This window comes from Parambassis ranga, chromosome 9 (genome assembly GCF_900634625.1).
Source record: "Parambassis ranga chromosome 9, fParRan2.1, whole genome shotgun sequence".
Classification (NCBI taxonomy): Eukaryota; Metazoa; Chordata; class Actinopteri; family Ambassidae; genus Parambassis; species Parambassis ranga.
The window spans coordinates 20,872,528-20,893,498 of record NC_041030.1 but is presented as its reverse complement, the minus strand read 5'-3'; the positions used below and the strand labels follow the sequence as shown (position 1 = coordinate 20,893,498).

General features: G+C 43.5%; 1 protein-coding gene across 2 annotated transcripts in view; it reads left to right on the top strand.

Annotated features, from left to right (window-relative positions):
- Positions 1 to 20,661, top strand: part of slc4a4a (solute carrier family 4 member 4a) — a 34,687-nt gene extending 14,026 nt beyond the window's left edge. Inside the window, exons 5-27 of one of the 2 annotated variants that reach the window (XM_028413579.1) lie at positions 689 to 824; positions 2,095 to 2,255; positions 3,290 to 3,442; positions 6,478 to 6,554; positions 9,103 to 9,260; positions 9,731 to 9,818; positions 10,216 to 10,370; positions 10,714 to 10,824; positions 11,263 to 11,437; positions 11,515 to 11,648; positions 11,757 to 12,031; positions 12,710 to 12,780; positions 13,147 to 13,332; positions 13,419 to 13,532; positions 14,053 to 14,214; positions 14,642 to 14,820; positions 15,891 to 15,963; positions 16,197 to 16,265; positions 16,345 to 16,518; positions 16,758 to 16,919; positions 17,370 to 17,463; positions 17,923 to 18,002; positions 19,164 to 20,661. In XM_028413579.1, coding sequence (XP_028269380.1) covers positions 689 to 824; positions 2,095 to 2,255; positions 3,290 to 3,442; positions 6,478 to 6,554; positions 9,103 to 9,260; positions 9,731 to 9,818; positions 10,216 to 10,370; positions 10,714 to 10,824; positions 11,263 to 11,437; positions 11,515 to 11,648; positions 11,757 to 12,031; positions 12,710 to 12,780; positions 13,147 to 13,332; positions 13,419 to 13,532; positions 14,053 to 14,214; positions 14,642 to 14,820; positions 15,891 to 15,963; positions 16,197 to 16,265; positions 16,345 to 16,518; positions 16,758 to 16,919; positions 17,370 to 17,463; positions 17,923 to 17,966 — 2,951 coding nt within the window. In that variant the 3' untranslated portion in view covers positions 17,967 to 18,002; positions 19,164 to 20,661. Of the gene's footprint in view, positions 1 to 688; positions 825 to 2,094; positions 2,256 to 3,289; positions 3,470 to 6,477; positions 6,555 to 9,102; positions 9,261 to 9,730; positions 9,819 to 10,215; positions 10,371 to 10,713; positions 10,825 to 11,262; positions 11,438 to 11,514; positions 11,649 to 11,756; positions 12,032 to 12,709; positions 12,781 to 13,146; positions 13,333 to 13,418; positions 13,533 to 14,052; positions 14,215 to 14,641; positions 14,821 to 15,890; positions 15,964 to 16,196; positions 16,266 to 16,344; positions 16,519 to 16,757; positions 16,920 to 17,369; positions 17,464 to 17,922; positions 18,003 to 19,163 lie in introns of both variants that reach the window. The other variant, XM_028413578.1, reaches the window with a different exon arrangement.
- Positions 20,662 to 20,971: the final 310 nt, after the last annotated feature.

Below are 20,971 nucleotides of genomic sequence, written 5' to 3'. Positions count from 1 at the left end.
TGTTTGAGTAGCATCCGAAAGTGTTACGTATACATCTGTCCTGTTGAGATTGTGTTTGGCTGTGTTTTGTGTTACTTTCTAAATATTCAAATGAGAAGACAAGGGGAAGGAAAGCCAAGCAGCAACTAAAGAATAGGCCAGTTTGTGAACCATTTCCTAATTGTTAATGAGGGGCTCCGGGGCAGCATGCCAAGGCTGGAGAGCCAATGGCAAGGGCCTGTTTGAACAAGGAAGGGGGGCAGAGGGAGAAGGGGCTAGCTGTGGGGACACTGTCACCGAGGGGACCCCTAAACCCCATCAGCCCCCTCCTACCTGGTTCATAAAGTGCTGGAGCAGGCAGCAGAGAGTGGCTGTCACTTGCACCCAAGACTTTAATGAGCTGCTGCTTTGGGACTCTGGTGAGATTGTGCTGCTTGCAAACCCTGGATCAGCTGACTTGTGGAGTGTAGGGGGGTCACTGAGATTTTGAAGATGTCCAACAACAATAATAACCAAGGGGAGAAGGAGGAAAAGGAAGAGGACACAGAGGAGAAAGGAGAGGAGGTCATGGTGAAAATTCCACCTCCTCCACCTCCTCCTGAGGTCAATGGAAAGGGTCCAGCTGAAGATGAGAAGCCACTGCCCAAACCCATGCCCAACGGTCACCACTGCCAGCCTATGAACCGCAGTATTTTCCCTCTTTCCACAGTCTCACCAGCAGCCGAGAGGATCCGCTTCATCCTTGGGGAGGAAGATGACGGCCCAGCACCCCCACAGCTGTTTACTGAGCTGGACGAGCTGCTGTCAGTGGATGGACAGGAGATGGAGTGGAAGGAGACAGCCAGGTAAGAACCTCAGCCCCCAGACCTCCAGAGGATTCCAGTCAAAGTTCCATGTGCACCTCTACATTTTGAGGTTTGATCACGATTAGACCTAAAATAAAATAAAAAAAAATGATTATAATTAATAATTTACTAACCAAATAGAAACCAAAATAATCTTTTGTAAACTTCATCCAGTTTCATAAGTTTCCTGTGTGTGGCCCACTTGTGGGGTGTGATGTGATAGAGATGGGATGATTGTTTATACATCATTAGCACTGGATGAGTGGAGCTCTCTCAAGGGAAAACTGAATCCCAGGGCTGCTGTTTGAGGCACCAAATAAGTTGATTTGCTGTCCTACACTCGGACCAGTACTGCTGCACACAGAAGTTTGGGTTGAAAGAAAGACTCGCTGAAGAACTCAAAACGTGGTATAGTTTTGTGCATTTCTAAGGATCTAGACTATGTTTGTTATTCCAGTTGAAAGTTACCAGTAGACTAGTTCTGCTTCTCCATGATCCACACACATGCAGTTGATATCAGATTTAGAAGGATAGTCTTACTTCCCACATTAGTCCTGTGGTAGTGTCCCGGTCAGAGTTTAGGTGTCAAATCAGGGGAATGTAGCCAGTGTGTTCTGAAACAAAAGTTACTGACTTAAAAATGTTTGTGTAATCTCTCTGTAAAAACATGTGCATAAAGGAAAGATGGATAATCTCCTTCTACCTTTAGAAACATTCTTACAAGAGTGAAGAAGTTTAACTCTCTGATAAACTGGTGTTAAATAAAGCTGCGTACGTACAAAATCAATACTATTTATTGACAGAAAGATCAGCAAGGTCTTTAAAAAAGCACAATATTTATGTTTCAGTGATAAATACTTGTCATAATATTCGACATCTTTAATGACAAACTTGTGCAAATAACTGTGGAGATTAAGAACTGGTGCAGCGTGACTCAAGTGAACTCCAAATAAATTAAAAGGTCTCACAAGTGCCGGGTAGTACTGGCTGTCCGCCAAGGGCCATTTTGGCAGCCGGATTGGCCAAATAAAAGTGTGATATAGAAACAGCTGCTCAGTACCAGTTCAGTTTGTCATCCCTCTGACTGTGAGGGAGGGGAGGAGTGATTCAAAACATTCAGGATCATTCATAACACTGCATCCAGGTGAGGATTTACTCTTTACACAGACCGTCTTCATACAGACTTGATGCACCCGTCCACCAGCAGACAGCTCAGTAGTCCACACTAAATGTTTTTTTTTTTTTTACTGTCACTGGTTTACCTCTCCAGGTGGATCAAGTTTGAGGAGAAGGTGGAGAAAGGAGGGGAGCGCTGGAGCAAACCTCACGTGGCGACGCTGTCCTTACACAGTCTCTTTGAACTGCGGACCTGCATAGAGAAGGGCACCATCATGCTAGATTTGGAAGCTTCCACTCTGCCTCAGGTTGTTGGTAAGCTCATCTCACTCACTGTACACAATACAATAATATGATTTGTTTATTTTTTCCTCAAGATGAGCCAGGGCATCATGTTTTATCTTTTACTCCCTCGTCTTCACACATCCTTCCACTTGACATAAGTGGGCATCCTCCTGCTTGTGGAACCAGACCCTGCCTGGCAGCGGGACTGTGGTCTGTGATGTGCTGTATATGCGGAGCTGGTCTGCAGTGTTGCGTGCAGGTTCATGGATCGATGCACATCACATCCTTCCTCTCTTTTGTTCTAAGGGTAACAAAAGGCCACGGCTGAAGTCCGGGCTCACTGTACTTTATATTAAAAACAATCTCACTCTTCAATTGTAGTTTTTAAATGGCGACAGAAAAAAAACAAACAAAAAAACTCCTACTTTGAGGACAGCCAGCCCTCTGATTATGTCTCTCTTCCGTCCCATCTCATGCCACCACCCCGAAATTTCTGTCCGCATGAGGGAGCAGGAGGAAGAGTTACCACGAGGAGTGATTAATGTGAAGTAATTGACTGTGCTGCATGGACTGCGCAGGCCGAGTGGAGCTGGGCCTCCAGCTTTGAGGCCTGCCGACTTGACTGATGGGCTATTAACAGCACTACCCCTCCACAAGAAGAGAATCTCCCCGAGGCTGCTTTCTGTCGGCATTCAGGCTTCTGACCTTCTTTTTAAAAATAGGCTATACCTTTTGATTGAGCCATTTCATGATGCCACGAAGACTCTCGCACAGGAGCATTACAGTCTGAGGCACTAATTGAGTCCTTACAAGTATGAAGAGACTTTTTATGAGGAGCTTAGAGCGATAGTGTGGCTGCATGAAGACCCAAAATGAAAACACTATTTATAAGAACAGCCCTGTGCAGTTTTAGGTGCACACTTTACAAAAGAGCTTTTATAGTTTTATTAAAAAAACGTGCTTTCTAATAAAAACTGTTTATATAATCTTGTATTTCTTAAAACAATTAGAGCATGTCCTGCTAATGGTCCCTCACAATCGTCTCTCCTCTCTCTCCTCTTCAGAGATGATCACTGACAACCAGATAGAGATCGGCCAGCTGAAAGCCGACCTGAAGGACAAGGTGATGTACACGTTGCTACGGAAACATCGCCACCAAACCAAGAAGTCCAACCTGCGCTCTCTGGCTGACATTGGCAAGACGGTCTCCAGTGCAAGTAGGCTGTTTTCCAACCAGGAAACCGGTAATACTGAAGCCAGTTTGGTGCAGTCCTCTTCTTTCTTTCTTTTTTTTTTAAGAAAACAAACACTGAGATTAGTGGGTTTAATTCAGTTAGAACTTGAGGTGTATTACAGTTAGTTCTGAGGGCAGAGATTTTGTGAAGGGACACACTGCTGCCCTCCTCTGCTTGGTCCCACTAATGTGGCACTAAATAGTCCCACATAAGTTTCAGCTTTTACTAGCAGATGCTGGAAAATATCAACCTCTGCTCTTATACTACATTTTAATAGTATAATTGACTAATCTCATCATTAAATTAGTGAAAATTTGCTAATTCATCATAATTCTTTTGTGTTATTGTCACTAACAACACTTTAAATGCACTTGCTGTAGCCCACTGTACTAACAGCATGAACAGAGGTGAAGTTCGACAGCCCCAGGGCCTTTTTAAAAACAACACGTGTGTGAGCTGTGCCTCATATTAAACACACACACATTGTTTGTCAATTTACCAGATAATTTAGTAAGTTTGTTGTTAAACTGTTAAAATATACGCCTAATGGTGGACGACCTTAGAAACATTCATCTGAATGTGTATGACAGGTGACGCCTTCAGGTGCTGTCCGTAAATCTGAAACTCGCCAACAAAAGAAACACATTCAGAAATAAAAGCTCATGTTTTCCGCTATCATCTTTTGAAGTGAGGGTCATTTAATTCGATGCTGCAGGCGAACCCTGCTAAGCTCTAAAACAGCATGCTCCCTTGGCCCTCATTTAGTTTGTTCACACAGAATTTCCTAATGGCTGCGTATTTTCTCCTGTTTGTAGATCTAATCCCACTGCAAAACACCAAAGTCTGACTAATATCGTAAGATTACTGCCACTTTATGGTGTTGTGTTGTTGTTTAAGACAAAAGTGCATTAAAGTTTTGAACATCAGACTACATCCCTGCTCTCAGAGCGGCCACACCGGCGTGATCTTTATCTTTCTCATAATCTGGAATCTGAGGTCAGACGGCTATGTCGGTGACACATATATTGCTTGAAATACACTTTAACTAAGTGGTTTCCACACAAAAACTATTTTTTTTTATCCTCAACACATTTTCTTGACTTACTAAAATAATCTTTTCAATTGACAAACATAATTGAAATCCAACAGGACGGGACTTTACCTCTGTTGACTTCACCCGCAATCAGTCGCTGCATGATTTTTATGACCATAGTGAGAAAAGTCCAAGGCCAGATCATAAAACTGACCCAATGTTTTGACTTTATGTTTTCAGAGTAACTTTGTTTACTTAATATTTAATTTAACTGTGAAAATGCTGGTTTTATAATGCTTATATATAACACTTCTTTTCTTCACACAGGATGGGCTGTCACTTTGTTGTAGAAACTGAATCACAAGAAAATAGAAACTTGACTCACTATATGAAATGGATTTAACATGAATGTGCTGTTTTGGCTCATTGAATAAAAAACATTCAGTCTCTGTGACCTGAAGAAAGTGACAGCCCTACTGCTCAGTCTAATACTATGTGCTGTGATTATCACACATTGAGTAATCAGCCGTCTCACTCTGTTGTTGTGTAATTAACCCCATACCGGCCATGGGTCTTTAGAAAGTGCAGTCATTTATGACCGGCTATCAGATGAGCAGATAAAAGGCTCCCTCTGTGGTTAAATGGAAAGTCATCACATGAAGGCCTGAGCCTGTTATCAGGGCGACAGTAAAGATAAAGACCCTGACTGATAATCATTAATTGATCACATCTCTTTAAGGATAAAGTGCATGTATTGATTGCTAAAATACTATTTGCGCTTCTGTCCATTGACCCATGGTTTGTTATAAAATACATGCTCGTTTAGCAGCCACTTGACTTTGTTCACCTAACAAATCTTTGCTTTGGCTCAACGGGCTTCTCTGTCATCTCTCTTTCCTTCTTTTCGTGCTTCTTCTCTGGACGATAACCTGCTGCTGCTGCTACTAAAAGCCCGCAGTCCTCTTGAGACCTCAGTGACTTGTCTGTCAGGTCGCATCTCAATGGAGGACTTGCAGAGCGAAAGGAGTACCAGTATGGACTGGCTCAGTAAGTTCAGACAGACTCAGCCAACATAGTCAATATGAACATAGTCACAGGTAACTTGGATGCAAACCAGGTTACTGCTTAAATAATTATGCTTAAAGGGACAGTTCATATTTTTATTTATCTGATGTGAGCTTTGGGTCTCTGGGTCTCTAACACTGTAATCCTACATATAACTGATAAGTGTGTAAGTCTCTCCTTGGACACATATACATTCTGCTACAGGCTTTTCTCTACCATCACACAGCTCATTCTGACCTGCCCACATAATTACTACTACACTGGAGAGAAGACAGAAATCCATTTTCAAAGCTCACATCAAAATATTTTAACTTAACAGTAAACAAATTTTGATTTTTTTTACTTAAAGGTGAACAGTCCCTTTAATAGTGTCAGGAAATTGCTCTGATCCCTTATCTTACCCAGTTTTAGTTTTTTTTAAGACATTTATTTACACTGGCTGCATCATACTGACACGCAGATTATTACCCACAATCCTTGGGGGGGAGGAGGCAGATGTATGAAAGACTACAGTGGCACCAGATTTTGCACTCACCGAGATTTCCCTTCTGTGCTCTGCAGCAGCTGAAGTGAGGTCAGCTGTCACAGCTCTGACAAGCTGACACGTGAAAGTCAGCAGAGCATCAGTCAGAGTCTGACGGTCACCTGCAGGAATTTCAGCAAATTACTGGACAGTTTCTGTGCAGCTGAATGCTTAACGTTCAGACTTTATGATGGTGTCTCCTCATCCTGACGTGTGCATGGATCTGGCCGCTGTCTTTTGTTATTCTTGTTGGTGCTGCATGCGGAGCAAACTGTCTGGGCCACTGTCTCTTCCTGGGTCTCTGCCGTCCTCGTTTCCTCTCAGCTCTTACATGCTGATGATGGGGGGGGGGGAGTTTAACTGTCTAACTGTTCAGTGTTGCTACGTTTTTAACAGACAGTCCAACCACAACTCACCGCAACCTGACGTCCAGCAGCCTCAACGACATCTCTGACAAACCTGAAAAAGACCAGGTGGGAATCTGTTAAGCATACTTTGATCCTCAGTAAAAAAACACACATCACATGATCTGTGTCACTGGATTTAGATGCTAAATGAGTCTCTGTAGTCTCATTTAGCATCTCATTAGCAGCCACTGATTTTAAGACTAAAAATTAGTGTAATCTTGTGAGTTTCCTGAAGCATGTCGAGGTTTTAGGGCATTGATTGAGTGTTGTTAAATGCTGTAGGAGCACAAAGGATGCACAGCTGTTTTCTGGACAGATGTGTGCAATATGAGATTAATTATTGAGATCAGACAGGCAGCAAATAACAGATAAATACAAAATAAGCCTTTTATTCTGAAACAGATTACTGATGACTGAGTCATCATCAACAGCATGTCTGGTGTCTCAGCCACAAAGTGACTCATTAGTCGAGTCGGGGCGGTAGACGTGAGAGGTGTCCATCATTTATTTAACAGCCTGCTTCAAATGACACTTGTCTAAATGCCTTTCAGGCCTCAGTAGATCAGTGACGGTCTGATGCAGCTTCATCCTCTGCAGAGCTGAAGGAGCCAGTCAGAGATCACTTTGTCTACAGTGCATTGTCCCAACAGCTGCTGTCATCGTGCTGCATCTGCTGTGAACCTGCTGCAGCCTGCAGATGTGTTGGTTATGCAATGCGTAGTTTAGTCTGTTTCTACAGAACTGTAATGACGTTTTTGCCTTAATGGTTAATAGAGGCGAGACTGTTAACAGTCAGTCACAGAAAGGGAGGAAGGTAAATGATTAAATATCATAGCACACACATGCTCATGTGTGTGCGCTGATCCGATGAATTTCTACTTCAGTTTTACAGTCCACTGTGATAATGTGTCACACCCAGACAGGCTTTGTTCCTCTGAATTCCCAACACGCTGTTCCTCCTTTGCTCTCTGGTGTTTGTGTGGCTCACGCTGCCCCTTTTTAACTAAGATACTAACATATTTTAAAACTGCGAGCCTCATCAATAACAAGCAGCAGGTTCTGTGCTGAGCTCACTCTGCTCTGCACATTCAGAAAGCCTGCAGATCAGCTCCAAGTAGTGCAGATTTATTTTGTTTTTTTACAGAATCTATTAGTGTAGGCTTTGTTTTTTTAATTAGACATGAAGTATAAAGTGAAATAAACATTTGGTCACAACTATACAAGACACATGATGTCTTCAGGGAGCCAATGGGAGGTTGAAAAAATGATCATTTGTTTAGTTTCTACAGTTTCTGGGCCTGTACAGGGTGATATTAGTGCATGCATTTCACTCCTGTCACTGTCCAGAGTGTTTAAGACAGTTGCTGTTTCACTCTCCTTGTGCTTACGCATCAGCCCCGCCCAGAGCGGACACACCACCCTGTTCACAGCAGCCATTCTGTCCATAAAGCACGCTCTCGTCCCAAATTCAGACCTCTCTGGGAGAGCCGAATGAGGTCAGAGTGACCCAGTGAGCGCTCCTGAGGGACAGATGGTGGTGCAGCAAAGAGACAACTGGACAGGAAATGCATCTCCTAAACTCTTCCACACCCACGAAGTCTATAAATACAATCAACAAGTTTCCACATGCAGCTATCATTTCCGTACAGACTGTGGGAGTGATAACCTGCGGTACAGTCGTAGAGATAAGACGAAGGAGTAGATGAGAGCTGAGATACCGTACATACTTATTGTTAGAAAACTTGGATTGTGTTTAATTTTATACCTGATAACAAAATGTGCCTTTTGTTCTATAAGGCCCCTCCTGTCCTCACGTCACACCAAAGGGGATCAGAGAAGAACAAAGACTGGATCAGAGAATAGATGTTTTTATGAGGGGGGTCAGTGTGCTGTGGATTAGCAGCGATCAGACACAGGTCAGGGTGTGCAGTTACGCAGGTTAACCTCTTGACTCCTAAATCATTTACAGACAAACTCTTTGCCAGGATGGCTCAAAGGCCTCTGATTGGATCCGTTTAGATCTTTCCAGCTGAAGGTCACAAGTTTATGGGATTCCAGTCCTTGGAGGTTGAGGACGGCAGTGAACAATCAGGAGATGGCAGGAATTATTGATGAATCATAAAAAGAAAGAAAGCCCAGGCTTGGTGTAGCTGCACCATCTCACTTTACTAAATCTATTGTATGGTACAATAAGCTGCATGTTGTCTACCTGCAGCCTCAGGGTGTCTGTTTTATCCAACGTATGTACATAGTTATCCTATGAACTGTCAATGGTTATGTCTTAGCGAATGCTTCTCTGCTGTCTTATCTAGGTTTTTAAATCACAGCTGCACAGTAACGTGCGTAGTGTTTCCCAGACTGTCTTTGAAAGAGAAAATGTTGGAGCTCAGCAGGTATCTGACCTCCACCTTCACACATCTCTCTGTTGCCACGTTAAGAGAGAATTACAGACCTCCCTCACCTGCTTTTTACACACCATGAGAGCCTGTTGGTATTTAAACTAAAAGAGCTTGTCCTGTTTTATTAAAAGGTCCTTTAATTCAGAGCGGATCGCTTTAGACAGCTTGCTGGTGTGAACGTTAACATTTAACACCTCAATCTTTTGTGCTTTCAGCTGAGGAACAAGTTCATGAAAAAGTTGCCGAGAGACGCAGAGGCCTCCAACGTGCTGGTGGGGGAGGTGGACTTCCTGGATGCACCCTTTGTGGCGTTTGTTCGTCTGCAGCAAGCTGTGATGCTGGGAGCACTGACGGAGGTCCCCGTTCCCACAAGGTGCCCGACGTTATTTCAGAAATGGGAGCTAAAGTTTAACATGGTAGAAGCTGGAGTTGTTGTGGGTTCGTTGAAATTAGACTTTTAATATTTCCATTAATGAAACAGCAGATTAATATACGAGGGTGTATTTTATCGTGTCATCTACTGTTGTGTTGATGAGTGTCATAAAGCTGCAAGGTGTTGTAACCAAGCAGCCATAAAGTCATTTCACTACCTGGAACTGCTTTAAAAGTTTCCAGGGAGAGGCAGCACAATCAACTTCTATAACAATGTCTACAGCTATCGGGACATATTTGAAGTTTCTCAATAGCATTTTATTGCCATCATTGTGGAGTGATTGTGAGGCAATAACATGCTTTTGTGTTTGAATGTAAACACTCATGTGTGATATGTAGAAATAAAGATGCTGTGAACACGTGTGTATGGAAAAAAGACGTGATTAATAATAATTTCTGTTTGATTTGTAGATTTTTGTTCATCCTGCTTGGCCCCAAAGGCAAAGCCAAGTCATATCATGAGATCGGCAGAGCCATCGCTACGCTGATGTCAGATGAGGTATTTTACACCTACACTAAGTTATGTTAACCTTGACATTAACATTTTTAATTTGTACAATATTTTGTAGAATAGCTCTACAATTTGTGAACATGCATGTTGGGATTTTACTGAGGACAAAAAAATTCAGTGATCTGTCCAGTAACTGAAGCAGAAATGCAGCAATGTCACATTAAACTCTGAAACTCAGTAGTTTGTTATTTAACGATTCCCCCAGGTCTTCGGTGGTGAATAGTTCATATCCAGTGTGTGTGTCTGTGTGTGTACGTGTGTGCCATCCAGCCTCCTTCCCCGTTTATTAACCTTCTAACATCACAGTCAGCTGCCTGCTGACACTACGTGCTTTGACAGGTCTCCTTCACACTCGAATGCTTCCTCTCTCTCTGCCTGTGTTCAGGTCTTTCATGACATCGCATACAAGGCCAAGGACAGACAAGACCTGCTGGCCGGTATTGATGAGTTTCTGGATGAGGTGATCGTGCTCCCACCTGGAGAGTGGGACCCGACGATCAGGATAGAACCTCCGAAATCTCTGCCCTCCTCCGACAAAAGGTCTGTAAACACATGAAACAGACATTTGCCGCTCTGTGTTGACCTTAACGAGGTCATAAGGCTTTGAGTCTGCAGGATGTCTTTATTAAACATGTAGGAGCCACAGATAGACCTGTGCTCACTCTGCTGTGTGTGCACCTAATGTGATAGAAAAGCACAAGTTGCAAAAATCACTCAAGTGCATCCAGGTGTTCAGCACAGCCTTCAATAATGAAAGAGGGGCAGGAGGTTTTTATATATATATATAAATCAGGGATGACTCAACTGTTTATATGCACCTATCAATCAGCAAGTAAGTCATCGGGAGCTAAAGAGCCTGACTGTGTATTTACATGTACTTTAGAAAAAACATGTATGCTGGAGGGGACTCTCAGATGAATGGAGACATGCCTCATGATGGAGGTCACGGAGGAGGAGGTCACACTATAGGAGAAGAACTGAAGAAGACTGGAAGGTATGACACGGCACAAATGGAACCATCTAGGAAGTGGTTCAGTTTAAAAAGACTTTTGTCACATTTAGAACATGCTGCCTGCGATGAAGACATGACATCGAAACTTTTGGGATGTCACCAACTCTGTGGAGCTGAGGTTCCCGAGCGGCTGTGTTGGACTGAGATGACACTTATCTGTCACTCAGAGTAGTTACACCATTTAATTATACATAAATTAATGGACTGGGATCTTTTTTTAAACATGGACGACTACAGGGATTGACCCACTTTTGCAGCTAGCTTCAAGTGGCCACTTGAGAAACTGCAGTTTTGTGCACTTTAACATTAGCCTCCCATGTCACTGTGCAGTTTTACAAATGTTCAGTGGCAGGTCTACATTTACTGTTGTGCATACAGTCGTGTTTAAGCTTGTGCGATCATTTCCTGTTTCCGTTTCAGGTTCTGTGGCGGCCTCATACTTGACATAAAAAGAAAAGCGCCTTTCTTTCTCAGTGACTTCACCGATGCATTTAACATTCAGTCCCTGTCGGCCATTTTGTTTATTTACCTGGGAACTGTGACAAACGCCATCACGTTTGGCGGTCTGCTAGGGGATGCCACGGAAAACATGCAGGTCAGATGGAGATTTAAAGCTTTTTACTCTTTAAAGGGCACTGAGCTCTTCTATAACTGCTCCCCCCATGTGAACAGGGTGTGTTGGAGAGTTTTCTGGGCACAGCCATTGCAGGAGGGTTTTTCTGTCTGCTGGCGGGCCAGCCGCTCACCATCCTCAGCAGCACTGGTCCTGTTTTAGTGTTTGAACGGCTGCTCTTCAACTTCAGCAAGTACGTGCAGGATTTTCCAGAGGCCCACTTAAGTCATCACAGACCCCAGTATGACAGGTTTATGCTCTGTCGGGTTGCCCGTTTTGAATATCTGTTGTTTTTATTCAGAGATAATGAGTTTGACTACCTGGAGTTCCGGCTGTGGATCGGCCTGTGGTCGGCGTTCTTCTGCCTGATGCTGGTGGCCACTGACGCCAGCTTCTTGGTTCAGTACTTCACCCGGTTCACCGAGGAGGGCTTCTCCTGTCTCATCAGCTTCATCTTCATATATGATGCCTTCAAGAAGATGATCAAGTTAGCTCACCACTATCCCATCAACTCGGATTTTAGAATGGACGACATCACACAGTATGAGTGCCTCTGCATGGGCCCTACTGTCTTAGGTAAGAATGTCGTCTAGCTTCTATACACACACTAACTCTGCTGTTCTAGCCTTAAGGATGATAGCTACTGTTTGGCTGTATTATAGGTATATTATAGGCTGTATTGTTCTATTGAAGTAGCAGCGTTAACTTTGTGGTGTTCCCCTGCTGCATGCAAAAATAACCCATCCCCAATATACTATTCCCTCATACCACTCCACATACTGTAGAGTACACTGTACACTGTACACCAGGACAGTGGAAACAGATGCCCACTTTAGCTTAGTAAGCAGCTGACATATCCAGACAGGCTGGTGTAACACAGACAGGAAGTCAGGGGAACTCCCGGCTGGCATCAGAGACACTGGTTTGATGAGGGAAAGCCTCTGTCGAGCCAATCTTTTTTTAAAAAAAAAAGTATTTATGGGACAGCAACAGTGGAAATCATTCCTTAAGAAGGTAACATGGTAGAGAAATTTACTTTAAAATGGACACGTGAATGTGTTTAGTGTAACATGTATGCAATACATCTTTGTACATTTACACCAATACATGTTCAGGTATGTCTAAGAACAAAAAGCGAGTTTTATATACCGTAAGATATTATTTCACACTTTAGAAGAACTAAAGGAGAACTTTTTTTTTTTTTAAATTGAATGCGTTTTAAAGCATCACGCTGACAGGTGTGTGTTTTTGCAGAAAACAGTACAGAGATCATTGGCGATCCTTTAGACGGTACCTCAGTCTGGTACTGGAACAACACTGATCTGGTAAGTGTTTCCTCTTTCCTCTTTCTGTAATTTGTGTTAAATCATCTGTGCTGCTGTACGCTGTCTCAAGCAACCTTCTAGTGTGTGTTCCAAATGTTTACTTACACTGCCCCAGCTGAAGGACTCCTGGGATTCTTTGATTTAGAGGGCTTCTTGAAACTGGGTCACAAACCTTGTGCTCGTTACAAGTGTCTAGATAAAGACGGAGAAAGACAGTTGTGCGGTCAGCTGTTATATTCTCATAACACTGTTATGAGTGAGGACTGAAGATAAGGACATACACAGTCACAGTAACCTCCAACAAAGGGTGTATCTTATCACCTCCTGATGGTAAAGGCTTACAGTTATGGTGTGTCTCCTGTGCAGCCGATGAATGCGTCATGGTCGTCGCTCACAAAGACGGAGTGCTTGAAGTACAACGGAGAGCTGGTGGGGAAGGCGTGCGACTTCGTCCCGGACATCGCCCTCATGTCCTTCATCCTCTTCTTTGGCACTTACACCTGCTCCATGTGTCTGAAAAAGTTCAAGACGAGCCCTTTCTTCCCCACCACGGTGAGCGCCTGACAGGTCACATGTGATGGACACTGAAGTGCATCAGCTGGTTTACAGAGAACATTTATGTCTCGACTCCCACACAGGTGAGGAAACTCATCAGTGATTTCGCCATCATCCTGGCCATCCTGATCTTCTGCGGAGTCGACAAGCTCGTAGGAGTCGAGACTCCGAAACTCATTGTGCCAACTGAATTTAAGGTGAGTCCCTTCCTGAAATGGTGCTACAGGAAGGAACACCCACAATGCACTGGGCTCATTGCCTCTTTTAGCTCAACAACAAACTGCTCTCTAAGCTACATGAATTTTAGGCCTCTGGGTTTGGAGGGTTTCTTTTGGGGATCGTGAAATTTGTATCCAGCTCCCCACTGCTCACGTGTGTTCCAAAGCTTTCCCTGTAAAATGTTTGTCATCTAAAAACAAGAGGACCCCCTGCAGACAGCGACTCCACCAGCTGTCCCTGCCCATCAGCAGGCAGCTCTGCACTGCACCATCTTCTGCTTGTACAAGTAGCCCCAACGGCCTGACACTGAGCTTTAAAGCTCTAACATCTGGTCTAAAGGATGTTTTCTGTACATGAATGAGCAGCTTTGGGAGCAGGCTGCAGCGAGGAGGGGAGACATCGTTCATTTACACATTTTAATGATACAAAGCTGCTTCAAACGTCTCTCTGTCTGTGAGGTGTGCATGACTCGTGTCTTCTGACGTCTTTCCCTCGCAGCCAACGAGCCCACACCGTGGTTGGTTTGTGCCCCCGTTCGGAGGGAACCCCTGGTGGGTCTACCTGGCATCAGCTCTTCCTGCTCTTCTGGTCACCATATTGGTGTTTATGGACCAACAGATTACTGCTGTGATCGTCAACAGGAAGGAGCACAAGCTTAAGGTAAATAAAGACACAAATGTGCTCACTGAGCCTGCTGGTAATCTGTGATACATGTCTTCAAACCGGCAGCGCTTACATGAAGAGTTAAAGAAGCTTTGCTTCGTCTGGTTTCTCTTACCTGATTTATGTGACGTGAGGATTTTCATGCATTTTCCACAACAAATTGCAGTCAGACCAGCCACATTCACACTGTAGTTAAATATCATTCTTCTCACAGGAGTGAGAGATGTTTCATGAGAGTGACTGGACATGCTGCAAGTCAAAACATAACCGCCTGCAGTGTTCAGGGAATCACTGCTGAAGATTCAAACTCGAATCATGACAGTATTGTTGTTGTATTGATCTGTATACTAAAGAGCAGTTTGAATCTGCAGCTGTGCTCTGCACACTGTCTGACCTTTGACCCACTGTTTGTTGTCTGTACCAGAAAGGGGCAGGTTACCATCTGGATCTCTTCTGGGTGGCTGTTCTGTTGATCATTTGCTCCTTCATGGGTCTGCCGTGGTACGTGGCTGCCACCGTCATCTCCATCGCTCACATCGACAGTCTGAAGATGGAGACAGAAACATCGGCTCCCGGAGAGCAGCCCAAGTTCCTGGGCGTGAGGTGAGAACACTGCACTGTGGGGGCTCATTTGTCACTGCAACATGAGGTCCAGCAGCCCTACAGAAGCAGTAAAAATCATAAAAAGAAAGTGCAAAACTCAAATATCTTCTTACATTTTGATGATTTTAGTTAAAAGAAAAAAGAAAATGAAGCAATTTTCATTATTAAGTACCCTGTTTGGAGCATTTATACTGTGATACAGGTTAAATATATATCAAATGTACCATCCAGATGAATTCTGAATCAATATCAATACATCATCATCCACCCATGGAAAACTGTATCCAGATATTTCATTAAGAGAAGGATTAAAGATGAAATAAACACACTGAAATGACTCTTCAGGCAGAGATCTTTCTCAGCAGTTTTGCTAAATTTTTCCCTTGTTTTGAGAACATGCTGCCTAAAAACCAAAAAATTAAAATAAGTGCTTTTAGTGGCCGATTTAACTGAGCCTGACTTAATAAGCTGATTTGTTTTGTGAGTTAAGCCAAACTTCAGAAACATTTACACAGTAGATTACTGCTGGCCTGTTAATCCTGCTTGTTTGTTAAGTCTCTCATGTTTAAAGCAGAGCATGAAGCTTAGTGCCAGAGACAAGTGGAGGGTTTAACAGCTCCGCCATCAAATCACAGAATATCACATTCATCTTCTGTGTTTTAGGAGTTAATAGCTGCGAAGGAAAATAATCCTCTCAAATTTTTAAAGAGTAATCCTTCGCTGATCCGTCGTACTACAATGACGTTGCATAATTGGCTTCTCGAAAACAGATTTCTGTTCATTGATAAATGATAAAAAGACATTTTTTCCTGTTTTTGAAGGTGTTTTGTTTTGTTTGTCTTGTCTGATGTCCTCCACCGCCTCCCGATGTGTCAGCTGTAAGCTGAGCTAACAAAATAACTCTGAGACATCCGTACTGACTTTGAACTTCCCAGAAAACACCAGTGTTGTTCGAGCTCTTTAGATAAACTAAAATAAGAATCAGCAAAACGCTGACGTCTTCAAGTCATCGGCAGAAGATTCAGGCTGAGATTTACAATAATAACTTTTGTTCCTGTGATTCTTCGCAGAGAGCAGAGGGTCACTGGTGTGACTGTGTTCATCCTGACAGGACTGTCTGTCTTCATGTCTCCAATTCTGAAGGTAATTACTCTCATAGTGGGTTTGATCAGGTGGGTTAAATCTAATAATGCTTAATTAAATAGCTTCACAATGACAGAAACAATAATCTGGCAATTTTACAAGTTAAATTAAGTTACAAAGGAAAGGGTTAAAGTAACATTTTCTGCTGTTTAAGTTGTATCTGAAGCTAAATTTTGTACATAGCTCTGTCTCTGAATGTGACTCACAGTTCGTCCTCTTGTCTGTTTCACCAGTTCATTCCCATGCCTGTGCTGTACGGCGTCTTCCTTTACATGGGAGTGGCCTCTCTGAACGGAGTGCAGGTACATCTCACACATGTTATTCTCATCGTAAAGGTAAAGGTGGAATGCAGAGCGTGTCATGTTGTACCTCCATCTGCAGTTCATGGATCGTCTGAAGCTGCTCCTGATGCCGGCGAAGCATCAGCCCGACCTGATCTACCTGCGACACGTTCCCCTCAGGAAGGTCCACCTCTTCACCTTCATCCAGATCCTGTGTTTGGCTCTGCTCTGGATCCTCAAGTCCACTGTGGCTGCCATCATCTTCCCCGTCATGGTCAGAGGCCTTCGTGTTCATAGAAATATAAAATCATTGACTTGACCAGAACATCGTGGCTACACTGTTCTGATATGTAAATGATTGTTCATCTGAGTAATGTCTGTTATGGTGTTTTACACAGTTACACTTCAGTGTGATAAAAACAGCACTGAAGAACTTGTCATTAAAAGTCTGGTGGACTGGTCTGGCTCTGGTCCTTTGTCCACTCTCTGACCCTCCTGCCGTTCTGTGTTCAGATCCTCGCTCTGGTCGCTGTCAGAAAAGCGATGGACTACATGTTCTCCCAGCACGACCTCAGCTTCCTGGACGATGTCATCCCAGAGAAGGACAAGAAGAAGAAGGAGGACGAGAAGAAGAAGAAGAAGAAACGAGGCAGCATGGACAGCGACGCTGAAGACGTAAGGGTTGTTTTCATTTTTAAGTTCTTTCCTCAGGTGAAGCTGGAGGTCTCTGTGGCGAAAGCTGATGTGGTGTGATCGTCCTGTGTGAATCTCCATGTGGGACAAATCCATCTAAAGACAGGCTGTAGTGTCATAAACAAAGAGGCGGTAACTCATTAACATCACATCTGATGAGCACGTTTCCAGAATACTGGCAAATATTAACAAGCCCATTAAAACTTTTTTCATTCAGCTCCCTAAACTCCTGGCGTCACAGAAACATTGCACGAGTGTAGACATTGTCCTCTGAGACCTGTAGCTGAAACTTAGATCAGTATAACACAATCAGGTTTATATTAAAGAATACAGTAAAGGTCGTCACAGGTTAAGTCATACTGAACGTGCGTGTTGATGGTTAAGTCACCCCGGAGGTCCCGTCTCTCAGGATGTGTCTCCTCTCTCCGACAGTCTGACTATCCTTACAGCGAGAATGTCCCCAGCATTAAAATCCCCATGGACATGATGGAGCAGGAGCCCTTCTTAGGTGATAAGGCCTCTGACAGTGAGTAACCCGAACCGCCTGCAGCGCCGGAGAAAAAAAAAAAACGTCTTCCTGCTCGTCTCTGACCGGCCTTCGCTTTCCTCTGACGCCTTCTGTCACTTCTTTTGTCTTTCGTCTCTGCATGATAACATTTTTCCTCTTTTGCTGGGATCTTTGTTCTAACCTGAGGTCCGTCTTGCATGAAGTGTCTCTACGTTCTGGGTATAATTGTCTTATTTGACCTAACCTCATTCTTTTCTAGTCAGCAGCGCTTCATCTTTTAAATGTCTTGTCGATTTGTTTCACAAAGCTTTACAGTTTTTGCACTAATGTCTCACACACAGTAGCTTCCCAGGCTGTTGCTGTTGCCGTCCTGTTTGTGTTGGACTGAAAACCTGCTGCTCTGACTGGAACATAAATGTTTCATTAGCTCAGCTTCGTTTGCACTAATGGCCGCTTTCTCTGTTTATTCGTCCTCAGGAGAGAAGTCCCCTTCATTCCTTGAACGACACACATCGTGCTGAGCAGCTTCGCTACTACCAGGCCAATTACTTGTCCAGGTGAGTGTGTGTGTGTGTGTGTGTGTAAACTGGAACCTGACAAATGAAGCTGAATAAAACAGCACTGATTTCTTCTTACATTTATTGATGACAGAGCCATCAAAGCCTGTAAAAGGTCAGAAGGCGGGCATATAATGCTAGTCTGAACTTTAAAGGTCAGCTAGGCTAATTAGCTTACTATAGCTAAACGTTTTTCCCCCCTCTCTAAGGGGAGGCAGTGTGCTGGCTGCCATTTGTCAGCTCAGCCTTCAGTCCTGTTGCTGATTGTTTTGGTTTTTTTGCCACGAACAACTGATGCATTCAGAGCTGAGTGAGAGATAACAGTGTCCCCACGTGGAGACACAATCAATCTTAAAAAGACAGAATGAGCCATGTTTTCAGACAACCACAAGATTATGATGCTCAAGAGGAGATTATGTTTCCCCGTCACGTCCACGTCGTCTCACCGTGACCACGATGGTGTGCAGGGTCCTGCTGTGTTCCTGTGTGACCCCATCTGCTCTCTGACTGTCGTAACGGTGCTGATGAAAGAAGATTAGTGTTTAGGACAATGTGTGAAAAGCAGCTGTGATGACAGGACATCTGCGATGCCAACAAACACGACTTTTTTTTCTAATTAGTCTTCAGCTACAGAGATCACAGCCTGGTCACATGACTCAGACACACACACACACACACACACACTGAAGGCACGTCACTACAAGCGCGCTTTACAGTTTGTGTTTTTACTGCTGCTAAAAACAAGCGTTTCTTTACGTGGCGAGCGTCAGTGATGCGTCAACATCAGACCGTGCCTCACTCACAGCGATGACATTACGCTGCCCCCCCCTTCCCATTTCGGAACTAATCCTGTCCCACAAAGACTGAAGCCAAATTGCTTTGCACTCAGATGACCCCGAGCAGAGAATCAGAGATGAAACGATGCACTGAGCACGAGAAGGAACGGCAGAAAGTTAAGCAGCTGGATCAATGCATCAAAGTTCTGCACATAAAACTAAATGTTTATCAATACATTCACATCGCATGTGTCATATTAACCATTACAGAACGGCTCATGAATACTGTCTTAGTATTAAAGTACGCAGTGAAGATGAAATCATTGCCTGTTGGTGTAGCTGCTGCATCTCTACATCCACCCCTGTGTGTCTGTCTGTGTTTCAGCCCTGAGATGAGTCCGCTGAAGTCTGTGCCTCAGATTAGAATAGACATGGACCCAGACGATGATAATTCCTTCTACTGGAGGAGCAGAGGATCTGAAACATCTCTGTAGAGCTCCAAACCGACGGCCTGCAGGACGCCCGGCACTCCCACTAACACTCATTCAAAACGGTTTCATCCCTCCACAGTAAACAGTGTGTGTGTGTGTGTTCAATGCTGATAAATATAACTCCTTACTACTCTTCTATGCAACTCCTCCCACACACACACACACACAGCTGAGCAACAGTAAACTGCTGCAGCTCTCTGACCGTGCATGGAGCGCCCTCCCTGCTCTTTTTATAAACAACGTGTACAAATTTCATCCGTCTTGAGTTTTTATATATAAACCGAATTACTCTAATAACATTTTCCTGTAGCAGGAGAATGATGTTTTTATAGCTCTACCTCTCGTTTTAGATCCAGCGCTCATTATGAACAAACGCAACATGTTGATTTTTGACGCAGCATGGGTTTTTGATATTTCCTCTCTCTCTCTGTCCTCTTGTAGAAATGATTCAAGAGACTCACTGTATGATAGCTCGTGATGGAAATTAGATATTTAAGTTAACAGATGATTAACAAAGCACACACGTGAGAGTGTGTGCAGATGAAGTAAATATTTTTATGATCACTTTTTGTTTCATCACCTAATTTTCTCACTTCGAAGCTTTTGTTACTTGTTTAAATTAAATCATGTGTTTCTGTTTTCTTTCTGCTTTTTTTTAAAGATCATTTTGTGTTTTTGTTTGTTTTTGTTTTGTTGTGAGTAGAAAAAAAACCTTCAGTCAGACAGAATCATCCAGTTTTTTTTTTGTTTTTTCTCAGCCAAACTTTTTAATCTAGAAGCGCAGATCATTTTAATTGCTTGTGCTGCACAAACTACTTTAACCCTAAGTGGCTTATAAAAGATTGATCAGAGTGAAATTCTTACATATATGTATGTAATGTGAAGCAGGAGGCCGGACTCGGACCTCCGTGCGGTGCAGTGGGGGGGGCAGCTCCAGCTCTCAGCTGCTGTTTAAATGATCTGGTGTCAAAATTGAAATGAATGAAACACTCAGAGGACACACACTGTGTGTGTGTGTGTGTTCAGAGAGTTACCAGTATGTGTCTTTTGAACAGGTGGTAACACACAGACACACACACACAGTGTGAATGTGAGTGTCACTCTTTTACTCCCAGTGCCCCCCCTCCCCCAGAGCAGACTCAGACCTCACAGTGTGTATGGCCAGTATTAAAGGATGATTCTGGTTTATCTCTGTGTTCTTTCCACTAACACACACGTCGGTTGCAGCACTGTGGGTCATGCTAATACTTCTGACGTAGAGATTCGAAAGCAACGTCTAACTGGAGCTACAGCGTGTGAACCACACAAACATAGAGAAAACACATTGAGCTGCTGAGGAGCTGTGAACGCTGGCAGAAAAACATGTAAATAAACTAAAAAGTGTCGACACATTAACGCCTAAAAACATGCACCATGTTGTACACGAGGATTCAGCAAAACACAACAGAACGCCTCACACATGTAAACAAACCAAACAAAACGTGGCTGGAAAGACTGAGTCAGCCTGAAAAATACATAATACAGACGAATCTCTGCAACACAGGAGTCAATTATTCATGACCCGTAGCTGGAAAAACTTCAGAATCCTCCTTTAACAACAATCCAAAATGTCTTCCCGCTGACAGCACACTGAAGCACTTTCTCACTTTGAATGAGGTGAAGATGTGACGAAGGAGCCGCCTGCTTCTGTAAATCCTGTACA